This window comes from Marmota marmota, unplaced genomic scaffold (genome assembly GCF_001458135.2).
Source record: "Marmota marmota marmota unplaced genomic scaffold, marMar, whole genome shotgun sequence".
Classification (NCBI taxonomy): Eukaryota; Metazoa; Chordata; class Mammalia; order Rodentia; family Sciuridae; genus Marmota; species Marmota marmota.
In genome coordinates this window covers 18,450,974-18,470,569 of record NW_026000082.1, presented here as the reverse complement: position 1 = coordinate 18,470,569, position 19,596 = coordinate 18,450,974, and the positions used below count along the sequence as shown (strand labels likewise).

At 46.7% G+C, this 19,596-nt stretch overlaps 2 protein-coding genes across 5 annotated transcripts in view; both read left to right on the top strand.

Moving 5' to 3' along the window:
* Positions 1-2,742: 2,742 nt before the first annotated feature.
* LOC107141798 (cytochrome P450 4B1) overlaps positions 2,743-19,596 on the top strand; it is a 21,395-nt gene continuing 4,541 nt past the window's right edge. Inside the window, exons 1-12 of one of the 4 annotated variants that reach the window (XM_048815436.1) lie at positions 9,629-9,725; positions 9,894-9,938; positions 10,498-10,650; positions 13,172-13,232; positions 13,687-13,814; positions 14,659-14,783; positions 15,051-15,202; positions 15,348-15,454; positions 16,186-16,376; positions 18,132-18,265; positions 19,035-19,099; positions 19,202-19,284. In XM_048815436.1, the coding sequence (XP_048671393.1) occupies positions 9,687-9,725; positions 9,894-9,938; positions 10,498-10,650; positions 13,172-13,232; positions 13,687-13,814; positions 14,659-14,783; positions 15,051-15,202; positions 15,348-15,454; positions 16,186-16,376; positions 18,132-18,265; positions 19,035-19,099; positions 19,202-19,284 (1,283 nt within the window). In that variant the 5' untranslated portion in view covers positions 9,629-9,686. The other 3 variants (XM_015485034.2, XM_048815437.1, XM_015485035.2) reach the window with 3 other exon arrangements.
* On the top strand, positions 10,743-13,013 carry LOC125620515 (zinc finger protein 594-like). Its single transcript, XM_048816297.1, is given in 3 exon segments — positions 10,743-11,085; positions 11,289-12,457; positions 12,460-13,013. Coding segments are annotated over 3 exon segments (1,989 nt in total). The 5' UTR covers positions 10,743-10,819.

Sequence of the window (19,596 nt, the reverse complement as noted above, 5' to 3'; positions counted from 1 at the left end):
GCTAGTGGGAAAGAACTAGGGAGTTGGCTGGTACTCAACCTTTGACTCTGATCATGTGGTTACTTGATTTTTGACTTAGATGTATGGATGACTGCCAGACTAACAAGGAAGTGGAGAGTGGGTGTGTCTGATAAATAGACTACAAGCACTGGTCATGTTTCTGGCAGTAGAAGTTTTGCAGGACTTCAGAGGCCATGAGTGGTATCCATCTTGCTCACGTTCTTCATACCCAGATCATTGCTCAGTCCCCTCTTATGGACCTTACTCTGGCTAATTTCACTTAGGGCTCCTCTACGAACTCCCTCAGTACTTCCCAGGCTAGTCCCACTGCTCAAAATATACCAGGTTGATCCTCCTTGTCCCGTTTCAGGTTAATTCCAGTCAGTTTGCCCCAGGCTAACTCCCTAAATACATCTCAGCCCTACTTAACCAAACCTTTCCCACCTTTCTGGGCTTTCCTAAGTACATCATGTAGGAATCCTTCGTTGCAAGTGAAAGAAAATCCAACTCAAATAGAATTTATACAACAAAGAGAATTTATTTGCTCACTTAAACCTTTCAAAGGTAATCTTAAGTTTAGGTGAAACTTTATCTAGGAGTTCTAGATCACGTGCTTATCTTGGAAATAATTAATCACTATGGGCAAGATGAATACAATCTGTCTGTACTATACTATCAGGATGGTCAGGTGGGTATCTAGTAGGACTAGGATCTGAGAGTTGGCTGCTGTCCAGCTTGTGACTCTAGTTATTTGCTGACTTGCCTTTTGCCCTACCAGGTTATAGCCAGGGAGTGATCAGCAGTGTATGACAGATAGACTATAAATATTACATAAATACAGGTCCATACTGGAGTTGAGGGTGAGGGCAATTCCAGTGCATTCCAAAGGCAGTGAATTTGTGGTACTGTGTAGAAGGGATAATCATGAAATAGATGTTGGAAAGTCATTCAACCAATATCTACACTACCCATCTAATAACTTCTAGCCTAGCCTTATTTACTTTTAGGTGAATCTCATATACTTGTTGCCAGTAGGCATGGCTCCTTTATCAGATTGAAGCTTTCTTAGAAACCTTTTCCCCCAATACTTCTTTTATTACACTGCCAGGCTGATAAATGAATTTACTATAAAGCATGAAAGTCTGCAGTTAGCTTATCATGTTCCCTTATTCTCTGACCTGGATGACTTGCATTTTAAATGGGGCACTCATTTAAAATGAGTGTTTTATTGTTTTAGTCCAATAAATTGAAGAACAACTGTGGAATTTGTGGAAGTGTGGCAGATTAATGGAGAATACACTTTTGGATTTCCATTCATTATAGTCTCTTTTTGCCTTTTCTGCCTGTGGGTACGCTCTGGGTACACTCTTCCTAACTGGGAGTAGGCTTGATCTTCTCTGCCAGAAGGGATGAGGAGGCCATGTTGACACCTCACTCTCCTCTAGGTTGGTACCCGCCGTCTGTGCACTGAGTTCTTGAGTTCCAAGTCCACCTGTGTTCTCATTTGCCCCTTGACACCTCCCTGCCCCACTCAGTCTTTGCTCTTCTGTCCCTGCTGGCAATCTGACTTCCACAGACTGACTTCCCCAGGATCCCTTATCATCTCATTTCTGTTTGGGAAAGCCTGGAAGGTGGCAGAGGAAAGGGTTTGGAACATTTTTTTCTCTCTTTCTTTCCAGTTCCAGCATCACTTCTCTGATAATACTTTTTTTTTCCTCATAAATCCAGCTTCCACCAGGCTCTGGGAATACTGTTCCTCCAGCCTGGGAGGGTGGACGGATTTCCTGCTGTTGCTAGTCTCAGGATGCTACAGCATATCTTGTTTGATGCCTTAACTCTGCCTATTCTTCATCTAAAACATCCACAGTGAATTCTGCGTGCTGCTGGGGACCTGATTAATACAAGCCAACATTGGAGGAAGAAGCAAGAGGTGCTTGGGCCACGCTTGTTCTTCAACAGAAACCTGGACTAGGACATTGGGGGGTGGCCAAGGCCTTGCTGTGCAACTTTGGATATTTCCCTACCCATTTCTGGGCCTAAGTAGCTCTATCCATCCAAGAGGGATTGCATTTGATGAACTCCCTTAATCATCCTGAAAGGATGGTATGCTATGTTCTTAAATGTCACATTTATTCTATGGTTTTTTTTGGGGTACAACTGGCTCTTTTCTGTCTCAGGATCTCTCTTCTGTGGGTAGAACCTTATCCATAAAGTTGCCTCACAAAAAAGGACCCAAAGCATTATGGGCCTGACAAAAGTACAAGTCTGTCTAGGGTCCACGTTGAAGGAGATAGTGGAAACTTTCTTGTAAGAGAGCACAGGCAAGCTGAGTCTTGATTTCATTATCTGGGAAATCGGTATAAAGAGCAAGCACCTACAATCTTCTTGTTTTCTGGGTGAATTGAGAACAGTGTGTACAAAGTCCTGGAAACATACGAGGTGCTTGTGGGAAAAGGGAGTTTTTATGCCAATGTTATGCATGATTCACTTTCTGTTTGCTCCTGCAAGGTGGGATGCCCATTGCCTGTTTTTTTTTTTTTTTTTTTTTTTTTGAGCCTACTACCTAGTTTCTCTTCAGTCAAGTTTTGGGAGAAGTCAGCTAGGTATTCTCTTCTGTTGTTCACGACTTTTGAGATTGTTGTCTCCACCCTTTGGCACTCAGCCCAATCTGGACTACTGTTGGCTGCAGGGTGTGGCTGGGGGTGGGGACTGGCTGGATGCCTGGATCCAGAATAAAAGAGAACCCAGAAGCAACTGGAGGCAGGCTGGACCTGGGTGCTGCAACTGTAATCATGGTGCCCAGCTTTCTGTCCCCGATCTTCTCCCCACTGAGCCTATGGGTGTCTGGAGTGATCTTGGTCATCGGCTTCCTCAAGCTCCTTCGCCTGCTGCTGCGGAGGCAGAAGTTGGCCAGGGCTATGGAAAGCTTCTCAGGGCCCCCCACCCACTGGCTCTTTGGGCATGCTCTTCAGGTATGTGGGGAGGGGTAGAGAAAGGAGGCAGCTCCCTTTCTTCAGAGAATCAGGCCTAATCCCCTAGGGGGCTGGGGTGGGAGACCTTCAGCTTAGGCAAGGGGAGTGATTTCTGTTCAGCTTTCCTACTGGGACTGCTTCCTCATTCATGCCTTTGAAGGTGGCTTCAGAAGGAGTGAGCACTTCACATTGGGAACATCTCAGGTTACAGACTCCTTCCATCATTGTGAGGCTCAAGGTTCAACGATGGCATAGGAAAGGAACCAAAGCCCCTGACAGTGCCCTAGAACTAGGCTGTCAGGTTTAGAGCGTCATCGTTATCCTCTTTGCTCTATGCAGCGTAAAGATTTCCATTTCTAAGGCAGAAAATGAAAGAGGCAGAGATAAGCAATGCCATGAGAGACCTCCCAGAGGGTCTAAATTTTGGTTATGGGACACAGAGGAGGCATGGCATCTTCATGGGTTTAGATCCTGGCTCATCCTCTCATTATTGCGGTGTGGTGGGGACCATCATAGTACCCACTTTTAGGAATGTCTTCTGTCATGAGCATCTAGATCAGACATTTCTAAACACAAGGTAGGGAAGTAGAATCACTGGGAGAAGCAGATTTGTGGGTTTTCCAGCACCTGGAGATTCTAATTTGTCAGATCGGGACCAGGAATCTGAGTTTTAAAACCTCCAGAAGTGATTTAATCTGCAGCCAAGTTTGGGAGCCCAGGTGTAGATGCCAGAGATTAGGGCTCAGGGACATATTTTTTCCTTTTACCTCTTAAATCCTCTTTCCTCATCTTCTATCTAGGGAATTGCCTCTCTTCTACTATTGACTCCAGAAATGAGCTTGACCTCAAGGCTTATTCTTGCCTCTAGATAATCTTTTGGAGATAGCCTAGTAACTTATGTGCATCCTGGGGACAACTAGGAAAAAATAAATGTGGGTTGGGGAGAAAACCAGACCCTGCCCAGGCTCTCATGGAAATTACTATCTAGAGGGGAAAGCAGACACTGGAGCCCTGGGTGAAGTGCCTCCCCAGTATTCCACATTAGGTCCATTCTTTTTGCTTCAGTAATTTCCCATCTTTCCCTCCAGTCTGTGACCTCTGGAGGATAGAGATCTGTTCTGATTCATCCCTGGGATCTCAAGGTTCAGCACAATGCCTGGCACAGACCAGCCATCATCAAATGAACCAATAGGGAATATTGGAAAGTAGTGAGGAGTATTTGAAGAGGGGAGAGAGAGAGTGATAGAGATGATACATGGAGGGGTCAGGAGGGCTTGGTAGAATCTTTGCCAAGTATGGAAGGAGGGTCATGAGAAGGTTGAGGTCTAACCCTCATGAAATGAATATGAGAGACATTTAGGGAGACTTTCAATTCCCCTTCCATCCCCAATTCTACCTGCTTCCATCAGAATTAGGTTTGCTCTCATAGTGGGCTTCCCCAGGACAGAGATCTTGTCCTCTTCACAACTCTGTGCCAGAGCTGACTGTCCTCTTCTCTCCTAACCTCCCCCTCTCCTGAAACTTGGGAGTGTGAGGAGGTCTGGAAAAGAGTCCAGGCCTGGCTTCTCATCTCCAAAACAACCACCTAAAGGGCTTTTGCTTGACACTAGGAACATGGGCATGTAAAGATCAAATGGGTGGTTGCTCCTAAACACTAGAAAAATTTCCTGGGGAACCATGGAAAGGCATAGAACCACTGTGTGCCTTCAGTGCTTGGCACCTCTGATGTTGTTTGAATCCACACCTGAACCTGAGAAATAGGGAGGGTAGGGAGGGGGGAGGATTAGTTTCCCTAGTGTAAAGATGAGGAAGTTGAGATTCAGAGGGGGAAAAATATTTGCCTAAATCCATACAATAGCTCAGAAATTGAGTTAAGGCTGGGCCCTGGACTCCTGCATTTTAAATCAGGACATGATTGATCCATAAAAAGTAACTGCAAGTTTGATTCCTAGACTTGGTGCAGATGCGAGTGGGAAGGGAAGGAAGAGGATTGGTGGTTGAAGGGTGTTGGATATGGAGTTGTCCATCAGGATGGGCTTCTCCCTTTTTGGTCTCCAATCATGAGGCCCTGAGTGTCTACCTTTTATCCTACTCAATTCTTAGAATGTGTCTTGTTGGGATAGGTCAGTTCCTATTGTAGAGTGCCTCTTATTCTGCTCTGGGGCTTAAGGAAGACTTTGCACATATTAGGTGTTAATTGTGGATCTAGGGTTGGGGTTTCTGGGAGAAGCTGACAAATCAAATGTGTGCATGTGTGGAGGGGAGCATTCCTGTTTCCAGTCCAAGGGCAGGTAATCCCCTGAGTTCCCTGAGACCTTGCCCCTGGCCCTGCCCATCACTGGAATAGTCCCTGGAATAGACCCTGGATGGGTTAGTGAAGACACTGGCTCATTTTATTCAGCAAACATTGACAATGGGCCTTTGCTGTGCCCTATTGGGTAAATCACTCCCCTCTCTATGCTTCCATTTTCTTCTTGATAAAATAGAGATATCACCTTCAACTTGCTGTGTTGGAGTTAGAAGAATATCAAAAGGAATACAGTATGGAGTCTTAGCAAGCTGCTAAGATAGCAGATAGATGTCTACTGTTAAATCATTGTAGAGGGATTTTTGATGCAAAACACCCCAAGATATTTGCTTCCTTTGTTCTCCTATTTCCTTCCAAATAAATCCAGTCTTTGGTCTTTCTTTTCCCGGGCAACAAACATTTGACCAACAACTCCATGTCTGATCCTATGCTGAGATCGGAGGGTGAAGACTAAAGGACCTAGATCTGAGGGAGAGATGGATAACACAGCACATTTTTATGGATCCTAGGGCTGAGAGAAGGGACCTCTCAGCTTGGGAGTCAGAATAGGTCCAGGGAGGTGATATTGAGGTGACTCTTATAAGGTCTGGAGGCAGAAGTTCATGGAAATGCAGAAGGAAAGACAGAAGAGGCTACCTGGGTATAGGCATAGATGCTGGAAAGAGCACTGTGTGTTTAGGACGTTAATTTGATTTTTTTTTTTTTTTTTTGTACTGGGGATTGAACCCAGAGGCTCTCAACAACTAAGCCACATTCACAGCCCTTTTAATTTTTTTATTTTGAAATAAGTTCTTACTAAGTTGCTGAGGTTAGTTTTGAACTTGTGATCCTGCCTCAGCCTACTGAATCACTGGGATTATTAATTTAATTTTTGAGTTCTAGTATGTGCCTGTGTCAGTAGCTCAGCATTTCTGGAAGGTGAGAACAAGGACATAATAGAGAGGATGAGGCAAGTGGGGGCAGAGGCAGGTCATGTACATACTTGTGGTCAGGCCAAGAGGCTATGTTTTTTTCCCCCAAGAACAACGTTAGAGCCATTGAAGCAAGGGAATGACCGAGGTTGGACTTGTGTTTGAGAAAAATTACAAAGCTTGTGGTGCATAGATTGACAGAGACCAAACAGGAGGCCGAGAGGCCAGGGTGGAAGGCAAATAGGAGGCGAGGGGCCAGGGTGGTGGGAAAATGGTGGATAGGAAGGTCAGGTGCAGGGCAAATTGGGAGCCAGGAAGGTTAGGTGGAGATAATCTAGACAGATGCTGAGGAGGCAGTTAGTGGAATGGGGCGGAATGAGGGGTAGAATAGTCCAGGTCTGGGCATGGTGGGCAAAGGAGAGGGGTATTAAGGCCTCTGCCACAGATGTGAAGGTATCAGTGAAGTCCCCTTTACCACTAGGAAAAGGGGACAAAGATTGCCCTTGGAGCTTTATTAAATTGAGGTATCCATCCATCTCAATCACAGTGGGATTTGGCAATATTAGTTAGAGAGAAAAGGATCCGTTGAGCCACATGGATGGGATTTGGAGGACTGTAAACAGAGCAATGAATTTCTGTCAAATTCAAATATGCATGGATCTGAGGCCCAGGAAGAAGAGGCTCAGGGCTGGCAGCACATATCATTGTTAGGGTGTGGGACCCTTGGGTACTGGATTTGTAGAGTTTCATGGTGGGAGACTCCTCCCTGGAGCTGCTACATCTGGTTTTATTAGCTCTGTTTTGCCAATTCCACTGTAAAATTCACTTGTAGAGCCTGCAGTGAGGAGAGCCAGATTCCACACAGGATAGCAGGGACCTTGCTGTCACTATCAACCATGGAAAGAAATCATATTTCATATTCCTAGCTAGCATTGAGATGGGTGGTGGTTCCATTCTATGGGATGGGGCTAGGTACAGATTTTGGAGGAAAACATGATATGTATAAACTTATGTGTGCACTTTAGTTTCAAAATGCTGGGTTTGAGGGTCCTGGAGGATATCATGTAGAGACTTCCATACACCTAAGATGGGCTGGGGATATAGCTCAGTTGGTAGAGTGCCTGCCTCCAATGCCTAAGGCTCTGGGTTCAGTTTCCAGCACCACCAAACAAACAGACAAACAAAAAAAAACCACCTAAGACAACAGGATATCAAGGGACCCAAGAGCTGCTTAATAGTCCCAAGGGGATGCTGCCATTGCTGCTTAGCCTGTGTGTGAATGGCTTTGCTCCCCCGAATTAAGTCACCAAGGGTTTTATTCATTCATCCAAAACATGGATCTAAGTAGTTCCAGAGAGTAGAGCAGAGATGCACGGGAAAGGCTCCAGGCAGGTGACTTTCAGTCCAGTGACTAAGAAGTCTTGTTAAGAATTTTGACAGTCCCGAATACGGTTGCACTGAAAAGCAGTAAGTTTCCTGTCGCTAAAGGTGTCTGAGGTCTCACACGTAGAGATACTCGGAGGGTGGAGGTCTGAGGCCAGGCAACTTGTGATATTTAGAGACTGAGATCAACATGACCTGTACTCAGAAGGTTGCAACTTGCTAGGGAAGAGGAAATCTCTGTTTTCTCCCCTCCGAACTGTTTTTTTTTTTTTTAATGTCCTTACCATTTTGTGAACAGATTAATTTTGGTTCTCAAGAGAGAAACTGGGAGCGCTGTGGCTACAGTAGTTTGGAGAAGCAGGTAGTTTTTTCTTTGGACACTGGCCAGCTAAGCTTCAGGACAACTGTCTGGTGGCCTAAGAAGTCTTATTAACAAGAAAGACAGCAGGAAGAGCCTCAGTCATGATTCTTGTTTGACTCTGACTTATGTGGGACCGTTCCCATATCAATTCCCTTTGGACTTTGGGCTGTTCCCACCTATAAAAAGAGGTCATAGTTTGACTAGGCAATATTGATGTCCTCTTCTGATCTGATTCTTGGAGCAAAACCTATTCAGACTCTTGGGGAGTAGAGCAGGGAGGGATAACTAATGCTCGCTTTTCCCAGTCCCTCCTATTGTTTATTCCTAGTAGGGTTAACAAGGAGTGCAAATGAGAGGATGAGGTGGGTGGGGCTGGGGAGCTAGGTTCAGTGAATTATCTCCATATCCTGATTTCCCCCTGCTTCCTTCCTTATGGAGAAAAACAAACTGTCCCAGAGTTACGAGTAAATGTCTTAGCTCAGGGAATCTGAGGACAAGTCTGATGCAACCTGTTGTATAACCGAGAAGAACTGGCCAGCAGCCATATGTGTCCCAGAAGGAAGACATCCCAGAACTCTTGGAGGGGCTGCAGATGCAGGTTTGGGGAAAAATGCTGGGAGCTGTCCTCACTCGACCTAGGTTCCTGGGGCAATCGGTGGCACAGGGAGTCTACGGCAAGTTGACTGTGACTTGAAGTCAGGGTCAGCATGAGGTCAGGGTCTCCTGTCTGTGGCAGGGATGCTGAAGGACACAAGCATGGTTGATAAGGAGGGAAATGGGGTGCAGATGAACCAGATCAGCCATAGGCTCTTTTCAGTGCTGGGATACTATGAGTCTGGCTTTTCTGTGACTTAAGCCTTTATCTGCCACATCCAATTTGGCTTCCTGGACCTGGGAGAATGGGGAAAAAGGAAGTGGCCCTGGTGATCAGAAAGTTGATAAGGAAAACCTAGGAGGGTGGATGGAAAAATAAGAGACATGAGGAAAAGGAGTACTTCTAGGAATAAGAGCTTGAAAGGCAAACTAGAATTTTCCCTCTTAATTGTAGGTAAAGATGATTTTTATCACTTTGTGGGGTTTTATTTGATTGAATATGTATTATATACGTATATATAATATATATACAAAATATTTTTATTGGCATTGTATTATATATAATAGTGGGATGACTCATTGTTATGTATTTGTACATGCACACAATTTGGTCATTTTAGGTCTCCAGTAGCTCACCTTTCCCTCACTTTGTGCTTTTTGGCAACGTGTGCTCGAGGGTGATGAGAACTCTTACAACCATCTTGGGTTGAACTCAGGATCCTGAGGGATGAACCTCTGGGGGAGAATACACCAAACTTCAGGGGGCATGGGAGGAGAGGGAACCCCAGAGAAGGCACAGCTGATGGCTGGTGACCAAAATAGGCCCAATCCTCAGGATCTGTGGAGGTGGTGACTTGGATCAGACAAGGTTCCCTGGACTTAAGGCAGTGGCTGAGGGGCTGGAGGAGGCACTGCATCCAGCTGTTGAGGAGAGAGTGTGCAGAGGAGTGGGGAGAGAGCCCCCAGCTGCGTGGGCTGCCTCCTCTCTTCTCTGCCTAGCGACCTAGGGCCTGGCTAGTGACGCTGGGTTCCTGACCTTCTATTACTATTTCAGGCTAAGCAGACAGACTTCCTGGAAAGGGTGGTATCCTGGGCCCACCAGTTCCCTTATGCCCACCAACTCTGGTTTGGACAGTTCCTTGGCTTCCTGAACATCTATGAACCTGACTATGCCAAAGCTGTGTACAGCCGTGGGGGTAAGGTACCTCAAGGAGAAGGTGGGGCTTTCTGAAAGCAGAGGGCTCAGAGCCTGGGCATCTGTCCTAAGTCTGGGAAGAGGATGGTGAAGGTCCCAACCCCATTCATCAGTGAGCCTCCTCTGGGAACCCCCATCCCTGCTTGACCGACTTCTACTTCTACTGCAGACCCTAAGGCCCCGGATGTGTACGATTTCTTTCTCCAGTGGATTGGTGAGTGAGCACCTGCCTTCCCTTCTTTTCCTTTCTCACCCTTTGTGCTGGGTGGCCAGGATCTGGCCCTGTCTGCCTCACTGAGTCATTGATCCTATCAGTTGGACAGGCCAGCCCCCAATGTGTCTGTTCTGGCTCAGCAGCTCAGTGGGAGGAGCAGGAAAGCTCTTGGCTGGCAGGGAAGTGGGGCCAGGACCTCCTTTATTGGGCCTGCCATATTGCTTCCTTTCCAGGCAGGGGTAGGGCTCTGGGATATGTGTGGGCATGACGAAAGTGGCTCTAGAGTTGCTCTATAGGACATTTTAGTAGATAGTGCTCTCTGGGGCAAGGTTCAGAGGAAAGTTATACTAGTAGGACCATGGCTGGTGTCACCAGAGACTAAGAGCTCTGGGTGACTGGAAAGCAGACCTCAATTCGGAGATGAGGCTCCGCAGGGAGGATTGGTTACCTTTGTTATCAGCATGAGGACTGTGGGTTGATGTTGAGATTAGGTGGGAGACATTGAGTGTTTTTGAACCAAGGCCATATGCTTCTCCAAAGTCTTTTTACTTACGATCAGCACCTTCCTGGAGCTGAGAAGAGCAGGGCAAGAGGAAGAAAACAGTCTCAACACTATCGACTCACAGAGAAACACAGGGAAGTCTTTTATTTTTTGCGGATTTCAGTGATTGTTACTCTATTTTTAACTATCAAAGGGAGGATAAAAAGAAAGGACAGGAGGGGCTGCGCAATGGCGGCCACGGAGGGGGCCCTGGCCGAGCGGGAGGCTGGGGTGGCCTGGAGGTGAGACCCCATGGCGTCTGCAGAGCTGGGGCCCGGGCACCTGTGTCCCTCCTGGAGATTCTGAGACCAGAAATAAGGTGAAACAGTGGAAATCAAAGATGGAAATATCGGAAGAAAAAGATTCAGTAAGAGCTTCACCAGAAAGACTTCAAAGGCTCACCTCCCAGGAATGTGAGTTAGAAAATACCCGTGATCCTGAGGACCAGATATTGAGGCACTGGATAAACCCCTTGGAAGATGCAGTGAGACATCTCCCATCCCAAGAGAGAGTTATCAAGGAAGTGAATCTCATCCCCAAAAAATACATAGCAGGAGACCAAGGCCATGGATGTCATGGAGAAAAAATACTTTCTGCAGGAGAAAGATCCCATTGAGGGGCTGGGGATGTGGCTCAAGCGGTAGCGCGCTCGCCTGGCATGCGTGCGGCCCGGGTTCGATCCTCAGCACCACATACAAATGAAGATGTTGTGTCTGCCGAAAACCAAAAAATAAATATTAAAATTCTATCTCTCTCTCTCCCTCACTCACTCTCTCTTAAAAAAAAAAAAAGATTAAAAAAAAAAAAAGATCCCATAGATATGAGGTCTGTGTCCAAACCTTCAAACAGAAGTCAAGACTGACTGAACATCAGGAAGTTCATAACATAAACAAGACCTATGAATGTAAGGAATGTGGAAAAATCTTTAACCAGGGTTCAAACATGATCATACATCAGAGAATTCACATGAGGAAGAAACCATATGTATGTAATGAATGTGGAAAAGACTTTAATCAGAGTTCAAATCTTACTATACATCAGAGAATCCATACCAGAAAGAAACCATACATATGTCATGAATGTGGAAAAGACTTCAACCAGAGCTCTAATCTGGTTAGACATAAAAGAATTCACAGTGGCAAAAATAGCTATGAATGTAAAGAGTGTGGAAAGGCCTTTAAGGGAAATTCAAACCTTCTCCTACACCTGAAAATCCACTATGGAGGGAAACCCTATATGTGCAATGAATGTGGGAAAACCTTCAATCAAAGCTCAGATCTTATTATACATCATAGAATTCACACTGGTGAGAAACCCTATGAGTGTTACCACTGTGGACAAACGTTCAGTCAGAGTTCACACCTAGTTACACATCAGAGAATTCATACTGGAGAGAAACCCTTCAAGTGTAATGGATGTGAAAAAGCCTTCAGGCAGCGTTCTCGCCTTACTGAACACCAGAGACTCCACAGTGGAGAAAAACCCTATGCATGTCAAGAATGTGGGAAATCTTTCACTGGACGCAGAGCTTTTCTTAAACATCAGAGACTACATACTGGAAAGAAACTTGAATGTGAAAAAGCTTCCACTTCTGACTTGGACCTTAGCAAACATAAGGAAGAAAAATCTTATGAATGTACTGAATGTGGAAAAACTTTCCGGGCAAGTTCAGATCTAATTCGGCATTGGATAATTCATACAGGAGAGAAGCCCTATGAATGCAGTGAATGTGGGAAAGGCTTTAGCCAGAGGTCACACCTGGTTACACACCAAAAAATTCATACAGGAGAGAAACCCTATGAATGCTGTGAATGTGGGAAAGCCTTCAGACAGCGGTCCCTCCTTATTCAACATCAGAGAGTCCACAATGGTGAGAGGCCCTATGAATGTAAAGAATGTGGAAAAGCCTTCATTTGGCGCACAGCCTTTCTAAAACATAAGAGACTTCATACTGGAGACAAACTTGAAGAATGTGAAAAGTCTTCAGCAAGGATGAGGAACTTAGGGAAGTGCAGAGAATTCACCAAGAGGAAAACACTTCACAGTGTAATCAGGGTAGTAGAACTTACAGAGGTAGCTCCAACCTTGTCAGATATCAGGAAACTCATACAGGAGAGAAACCATATGAATGTAGAGAATGTGGGAAAACTTTCAATCAGAGCTCAGATCTGATGAGACATCATAGAGTTCATAGTGGAGAAAAACCTTATGTATGCAATAAATGTGGAAAATCCTTTAGGGGCAGCTCAGATCTTATTAAACACCATCGTGTTCACACTGGAGAGAAGCCCTACAAGTGCCCTGAATGTGGGAAAGCCTTCAGTCAGAATTCACACCTTATTAGTCATCAGAGAATTCACACTGGGGAGAAACCTTTTGAATGTAGCCACTGTGGGAAGACCTTCAGTGGGCGTGCAGCTTTTCTGAAACATCAGAAACTTCATACTGGAAAGAAATTTGGGGACTATGAGAGTCTTAAAATAGGATTTATTCTAACAGGTAAGAGAAACCTAATGAATGTAGGAAAAGTTTAGTTGGGGACTACATCTTAGCAAACATAAGGAAGAAAAACCTTATGAATGTACTGAATGTGGAAAAACTATAGAGAATTTTTTTTTAATTATTGGGAAAAAATTCTGAAAGCAGAAAACAATTAAAAATCCTATTGAGTAAAAAAAAAAAAAAAAGAAAGGACAAAAGGCTTAGGAAAATGAGATGCAGTTTTGAAGATAGGAATGCATTTCCATGGCTGGGTATGTGTGTGTGGTGGGGGGCGGGGGGAAGGAGGATAGGGTTCCACCTGAGGCCACAAAACACAGACATGGCAGCTTGTCCCCTAGGTCTTGAAGCTGTGGCCACAGTCCCAGCAGCTAAGAGCCAAGGCCCAGCTGGCTTCCCTCCTGCCTGTCTGTCCCTAGGGGGCCAAATCTCCTTTGTGTGAGCTCGGTGTTCTATGAGTCCTGGTTTTGTAAGTGCTGCTGAGGGGCAGAAGCTGTGCCATCTTGCCCTGAAGAAGAAGCTTTCTCAGTCAAGAACTTCTTCTGCCTCTGTGTGCCTAGTTGGTGGGGGTACAGAGGGTAATTTAGTGGCCCACCCTAGAGGGTTTCAGGCTGGGGATGGGAAATGGGGAGTGCTTGATCCCAGGGTGCTAGGTTTGGAGCAGGATTGCCTGAATTCACCAGCCTTCCATCTTTAATCTCCTCTCAGGGAAAGGCCTGCTGGTTCTTCATGGGCCCAAGTGGTTCCAGCACCGCAAGCTGCTCACACCTGGCTTCCATTATGATGTGCTAAAGCCTTACGTGGCTGTGTTTGCTGAATGCACACATGCCATGCTGGTGAGCTCCCCGTGGCAGGCTCCTGGAGCTGTGGGCTGATGGGCTAGCCCTCTGTACCCTCATTTTGCCCTGGGGGAGGGAAGGTGGTGCTCTGTAGCTGGGAGATCCCCTAAGTCCCTGAGTCTACCTTCTGCCTGCAATACCAATGCCCTGCTCTGCTGCCCTCCTGTTGCATGACACTGCTGGCTAGGGGCTAAAACCCCCCGGGTCCAGGTAGCCCTGGTTTTGTCTCCATCAGGAGGTCCAGCCCTCTTTCTTGTCAGACCAAAAGGCTCTTGGAGGCATCAATAAAAGCCTTATTGGAGCAGATTTGAGGGCTGCCTGTATTTGAGAGTATCAGGAAAGTCCTTCACATCTAAAGTGTCTCCTTTTCATTCTCTGCTCATCACAGTTCCTATCACTGATGTGGCTACAACTTATCTCTAAGAGGGATATCAAGTCAGCTTAGGGTCTCAGGGCTGGAGAATTCCTAGAGGCTACCAGGGCTAGTCTTTTCCTTTGTAGGAAACTCCTCCAGCATTACTGCAGGCCTGATGTGCACAGGTGTGCTGCAGGTGTGCTGGGGAGCTCGCCACCTCTTGGCATACCTGTTCCCTCATTGGCTGCTCTGACTGGGGGAACGTCTCTGTACACTCTGCAAGATCTGCCTCCTGGTCCTGCATTATGGACCTGATGCCCAGAGGTTGCCAAACCCCATAATCCAGCAGCATGCAGGGCAGGGCAGGGACTGGGAGTACACATAGAGGGGAGCTTGGTGGCAGAAGGGAGGTTATGGGTCCTGAAGGGGAGAGAGGGGCATCCATCCCAGCTGACCACCACATTGTCTCCCATTTCTGGGTTCCAGGACAAATGGGAGAAAAAGGCTCTTGAGGATAAGAGCTTTGACATCTTCTGTGATGTGGGCCACATGGCACTGGATACACTCATGAGATGCACCTTTGGTAAAGGAGAGAAAGGCCTGTGCCAAAGGTCAGCAGACACTTTGGGGTTGGCCCCCTAATTCCTATCCCAGGCCAGCTCAGAGGAGAGTTGGCAGGGCTCCTGGGCCCAGATTGGAAGAACAGATTGTGTCCTGTCCTATTGCCCTGTTGGGATGAGCCAGGCCTTGCTGGTGCTTGCTTTAGAGAGGAGGGTTAAGGGTAAAGGAGGGGAAGAGCAGGAGGTGCTGTGCTTGGGCCAGGTGCTTGGAAGGGAGCTGCTCAGGGCTCTGCCCTCCGTGCACCCTCTGCTGTGCAGGGACAACAACTACTACTTGGCAGTTAGTGACCTCACACTACTGATGCAGCAGCGCATCGAGTCCTTCCAGTACCACAATGACTTCATTTACTGGCTCACCCCACATGGCCGCCGCTTCCTGCGGGCCTGCAAGATGGCCCATGACCATACAGGTGGGTCTTCCCTGCAGGGCCCACTCCTAGGAAACCTGGGTTCTTCCTCCCAGCCCCTCTGCATGCTTCCTATTATAGGACCTCAGTTCCCTTTTGGGCAGAGGATGGGTTCCCAGGCATAGCACAACCTGTGCTCCTGGCCCAGACCAGGTCATCAGGAAGCGGAAGGAAGTCCTGAAGGATGAGAAGGAGCAGGAGAAGATTCAGAAAAGGAAACACCTGGACTTCCTGGATATTCTCTTGGAAGCACGGGTGAGTATGTAGTTGCCCAATCCCACTGAGAGCTGGTCACAGAGGGATCTTCTGCCTAGGGCCAGCTGTCCAGCAGAAGAGGCTGTTAAGTACTCCTTACCTTTTTACCTGGTAAATATAACTTGCTCCTTGTCCCATGACACATATCAACAAAGCTGCAGATACTCAGGGTGTGTCTGGCTGGGCTGTGGCATCAGAGATCTGAGAGCTTGGGTTACATGGTAGAAGCCTGAAGATATTCCCAGACTTCTAAAAGCCCCAAGAATCTTGGCATTGTAGAATCTTAGAATTTAGGCTTTATTCATTTGGTCCTTTATTTTTCTGTTCTATAAACTCACTGAGTACCTGCATGGAATCTGTTTTTGCACTAGGGTATAGAGATGGGAAAGACCTGGCCCTGCCCTCCAGGTTCTTACAGTCTAGTAGAGGGAATAGTTGGTGGATGTTGACAAAGATATCTTCCCCTGCCAGGTGGCATTCTGTGTGTCAAGTGAGCAGAGTTGACAGTTGGGGTAGGGTAAGGTCACAGGTCATTTGGTCAGAGAGATTGGAGATTGCTTCTTGGAGTAGGAGGCATCCAGGCTGGGCTTGGAAGATGGGAAGTTCACACTCCCAGTCTGCAAAGCAGCTTTCACTTTCTCCTCCATATCTGCATTTGATAACCCCTGTTTCAATTTCTGTTTAATATCTACTTCAAGTGCTTTGAGCTGTCTCATTACCCCTTAACCCAGGATGAAAATGGGCTCAGGCTATCAGACACAGACATCCGGGCTGAAGTGGACACATTCATGTTTGAAGGCCATGACACCACCACCAGTGGCATCTCCTGGTTTCTCTACTGCATGGCTCTATACCCTGAGCATCAGCAGCGCTGTAGAGAGGAGGTCCGTGAGATCCTAGGGGACAAGGACTCCTTCCAGTGGTGAGTAAGGTTGAGAGTGAGCCCAGTCTGTTGTGCTCAACCCAGGGAGAGGCTGTGCCCATCCTGTCCTGTGCCATTCTGTCCTGTGCCTGGAGATGAGGTGAGGTGACTGACCTCTTTCTTCTGGTGCTATGGCTTTTGTGGGTGGCTGAGCGTGTATGTACCCTGCAGCCCACTTCTCCCAAATGGAGCCTTTTCATTGTCACATAGAGAAAGTTTTCAATAAGAGGCTGATATTTATGAATTGAATTTCTCTGCTGGTAGAACATGAATACCCTTCTGGGTTCCTGGACAGAGCAGGGAGGGCTGGGAGAGAAAGAGGAGGAAGTTGCTAAGGCGGTAGGGAGAGCCAGCCTTTGTCACCTGCCTTTGGGTGGTAGTACACAGCCTCTGGACTCCTACATCTTTTCCCTCTGGTGAAGGACAAAGAACTTTTTCCCAAACTCCATCTCTTAAAAACTTCCAAATGTTCCACCTTGTTTCTTGGCTCAATACTGAAGTCCTGAACACGGCACCTGATTGGCCCCAAACTCTTTTTGCAGTGTGATCTCTAGGAATCTCTCACAGCCTCCTCTCCCCCAACTGCCTCCTCCCCTCAGGCCTTTGTGTCCTGCCAGGCACCTCAACTTTATGGGCTCCTGAACTGCCTCTAGGACAGACAAGACACATAGCAGAGGTACATAAAGTGTCCAGTCAATGGAGGAACTTTGGGTTCACTAGAAGGGTCTGACCTATATGTAAGTCTAGGATCTGAGACCTGGAAGAATCTCTGTTATTCATTTTTATTGTTTGGATGTAGGAACCTTCCAGGGTATCCAGCCGGGTGACAGGTAGTATATGTGGGGCAAATGGGAAGAGGAGGAGAAGCCAAGTTGCTATTCTTGGGAAGTTTTTAGAGACAAATTCACATAACTGAAAAGTTAGAGAAAAACAGAGGGAGGAATAAGGTTGAGAGGCCTGGATATTGAGGACAGAGGCATCAGAAGGTGTGGGGCTCACCTTGACTTTATAAAGAGGATTTCAGTTGGGCAACAATGTGAACATACCCTGAGGCAGGTAGTTCAAACATTCTGCTTTCCCTTCATCCTGTTTAGAACTTGAAGCAACTTAGAGGACACATATTCAATAAAACAATACAACAAATGAAAAATCGGGACAAGAGGGAAAATAACTTGGGAGTTTGGGGCTCTCTGTAATAAGATATTTCACAGTAGTTATAGTTGGACCTCACATTTGAGTCTGGGCTTCCTGGTGACCAAGTGTGCGTGTGTAGTGTGCGTGTGTGTGTGTGTGTGTGTATGTGTGTATATTTATCAGTTTATCATTCTGTACCCCTTGAACAATTCATGAATATAGGTTGGTTAATTAAATCAACATACACTCCTGTCCTTTCTGTTTCAAGTCTGCAGGGGAAACTAGCAGAACCTACAGAATTGTCCCTTGTGGGGCTTTGATGGGGTCCTGAGATACGTACATAGATCTGTCCTTGTCTTTGATGGCTGGATGCATACATTTCTAGGGTATTGTGCCTTCCTCTCCTAGCAGCAAAGATGAGGAGGGGATGGGAGATAGTGGAGCCAGATTGCTGGGGCTGAGTGGCCACACTGTGTCTGATCTGGCTGGGCACTTGGAGCTTTTGTGCCCCCTCTGACTCTTGGATGGATGATGGTGGTGAGGTGGGAAGCTGGGGCTGGGGTCTATTTTCTTCCAGGATTCTACTACCCCCCATTCCCAAGTGTCCTCTGTTGCTGGCAGGGATGATCTGGGCAAGATGACCTACCTGACTATGTGCATCAAGGAGAGCTTCCGTCTCTACCCACCTGTGCCCCAGGTGTACCGCCAGCTTAGCAAGCCTGTCAACTTTGTGGATGGTCGCTCACTGCCTGCAGGTGGGATGGGGTGGGTTTGTGGGAGTAGAATCAGAGTCCTCTGGATCCTCTTCTGAAACCTCCTAGATTATTGGTCAAATCTATGCACCAAAGGGAAAGAGCTCAGGCTTTGCATTCAGAGACCTGGGTCAAACCAGCTTCACAACATATTAATTAATTCCTCCACCTCTAAGCTTCCATTTCTTCTTATGTAAAATAGGGGTGAGGAGAATAGCTACTTTTCAAGGTTGTTGTCAGGATTTAAGAGACAATGTTTATCAGGGCTCTCCAATACCACCGTGCATACCCAGGTTGAGTTCTAGACAACTTCAGGGGGCAAGATTCACTACAGATAGACTATGATGTTGTGCAGTGTACAACATACACAGCAATACATGATGGCTCTGTAAAGAGTGTGCAGACCTCCACCCAACCCAACACATAGGACATACCAGTGATTGGTAGCTGTTACTATTAATAACATAATCTTATGAATAATAAACTTACTGAGAGTTCATTGAAAGCAGCAAGGATATTAAGACCCTGTCTGTCCTACTTTATGGTAGGGTGGGTTCATTTCTCCTTTATTTCTTTCCACAATGTCTGTGTCAGGACCATGCCCAGTGCTGGGTCTATAGAAACCAGTCATGATGACGATCAAGCTACTTTGATGAGTGTGAACATAAGCTGTCTGTCACTGGCAGTGGATAGTAGAGGATTTAGCCTTTATGTGGAGGGGACCTAGCTGCTCCAGGAACACCTTGTCACCAGGCCTCTGTTCCACCTACAGGCAGCCTGATCTCTCTGCACATCTATGCCCTCCATAGGAACAGCGCAGTGTGGCCTGACCCTGAGGTACTCCATCTCCGGGCCTGGAGTCAGACTGGGTGGGGGAGGGTATGGGGCTTATACTATGCCAGGACCTGGTGGATATTTAAACAAAGCATGATCCCTTAGGTTTTTGATCCCCTGCGCTTTTCCCCTGAAAATATGTCTGGACGCCACCCCTTCGCCTTCATGCCCTTCTCAGCTGGGCCCAGGTAGGAAGAAACCCAGCATCTTCAGGCTCTCAAGGCTGTGGAGGGGGGTGCAGGACATCATGGGGGAGGCATCATTATGTAGTGCTTCATGATGAGGGGGACCATGCTGGGTTTGTGGGTACCGTCATGCAGGGTAAACTCCAGGGAACTTTCTTACTATTGTATTCCTGTCCTAGGGAAGCGGGTGGGATGGGTGAGTCATCCAGGAGAGACCTCAAACCAGAATCCCCAGTGTAAAGCTACTCAGCCTGGGCTCCTCATCATTCTCCCAAGATCTGTTTCTTTTTTTTTTTTTTTTTTTTTTTGAAAGAA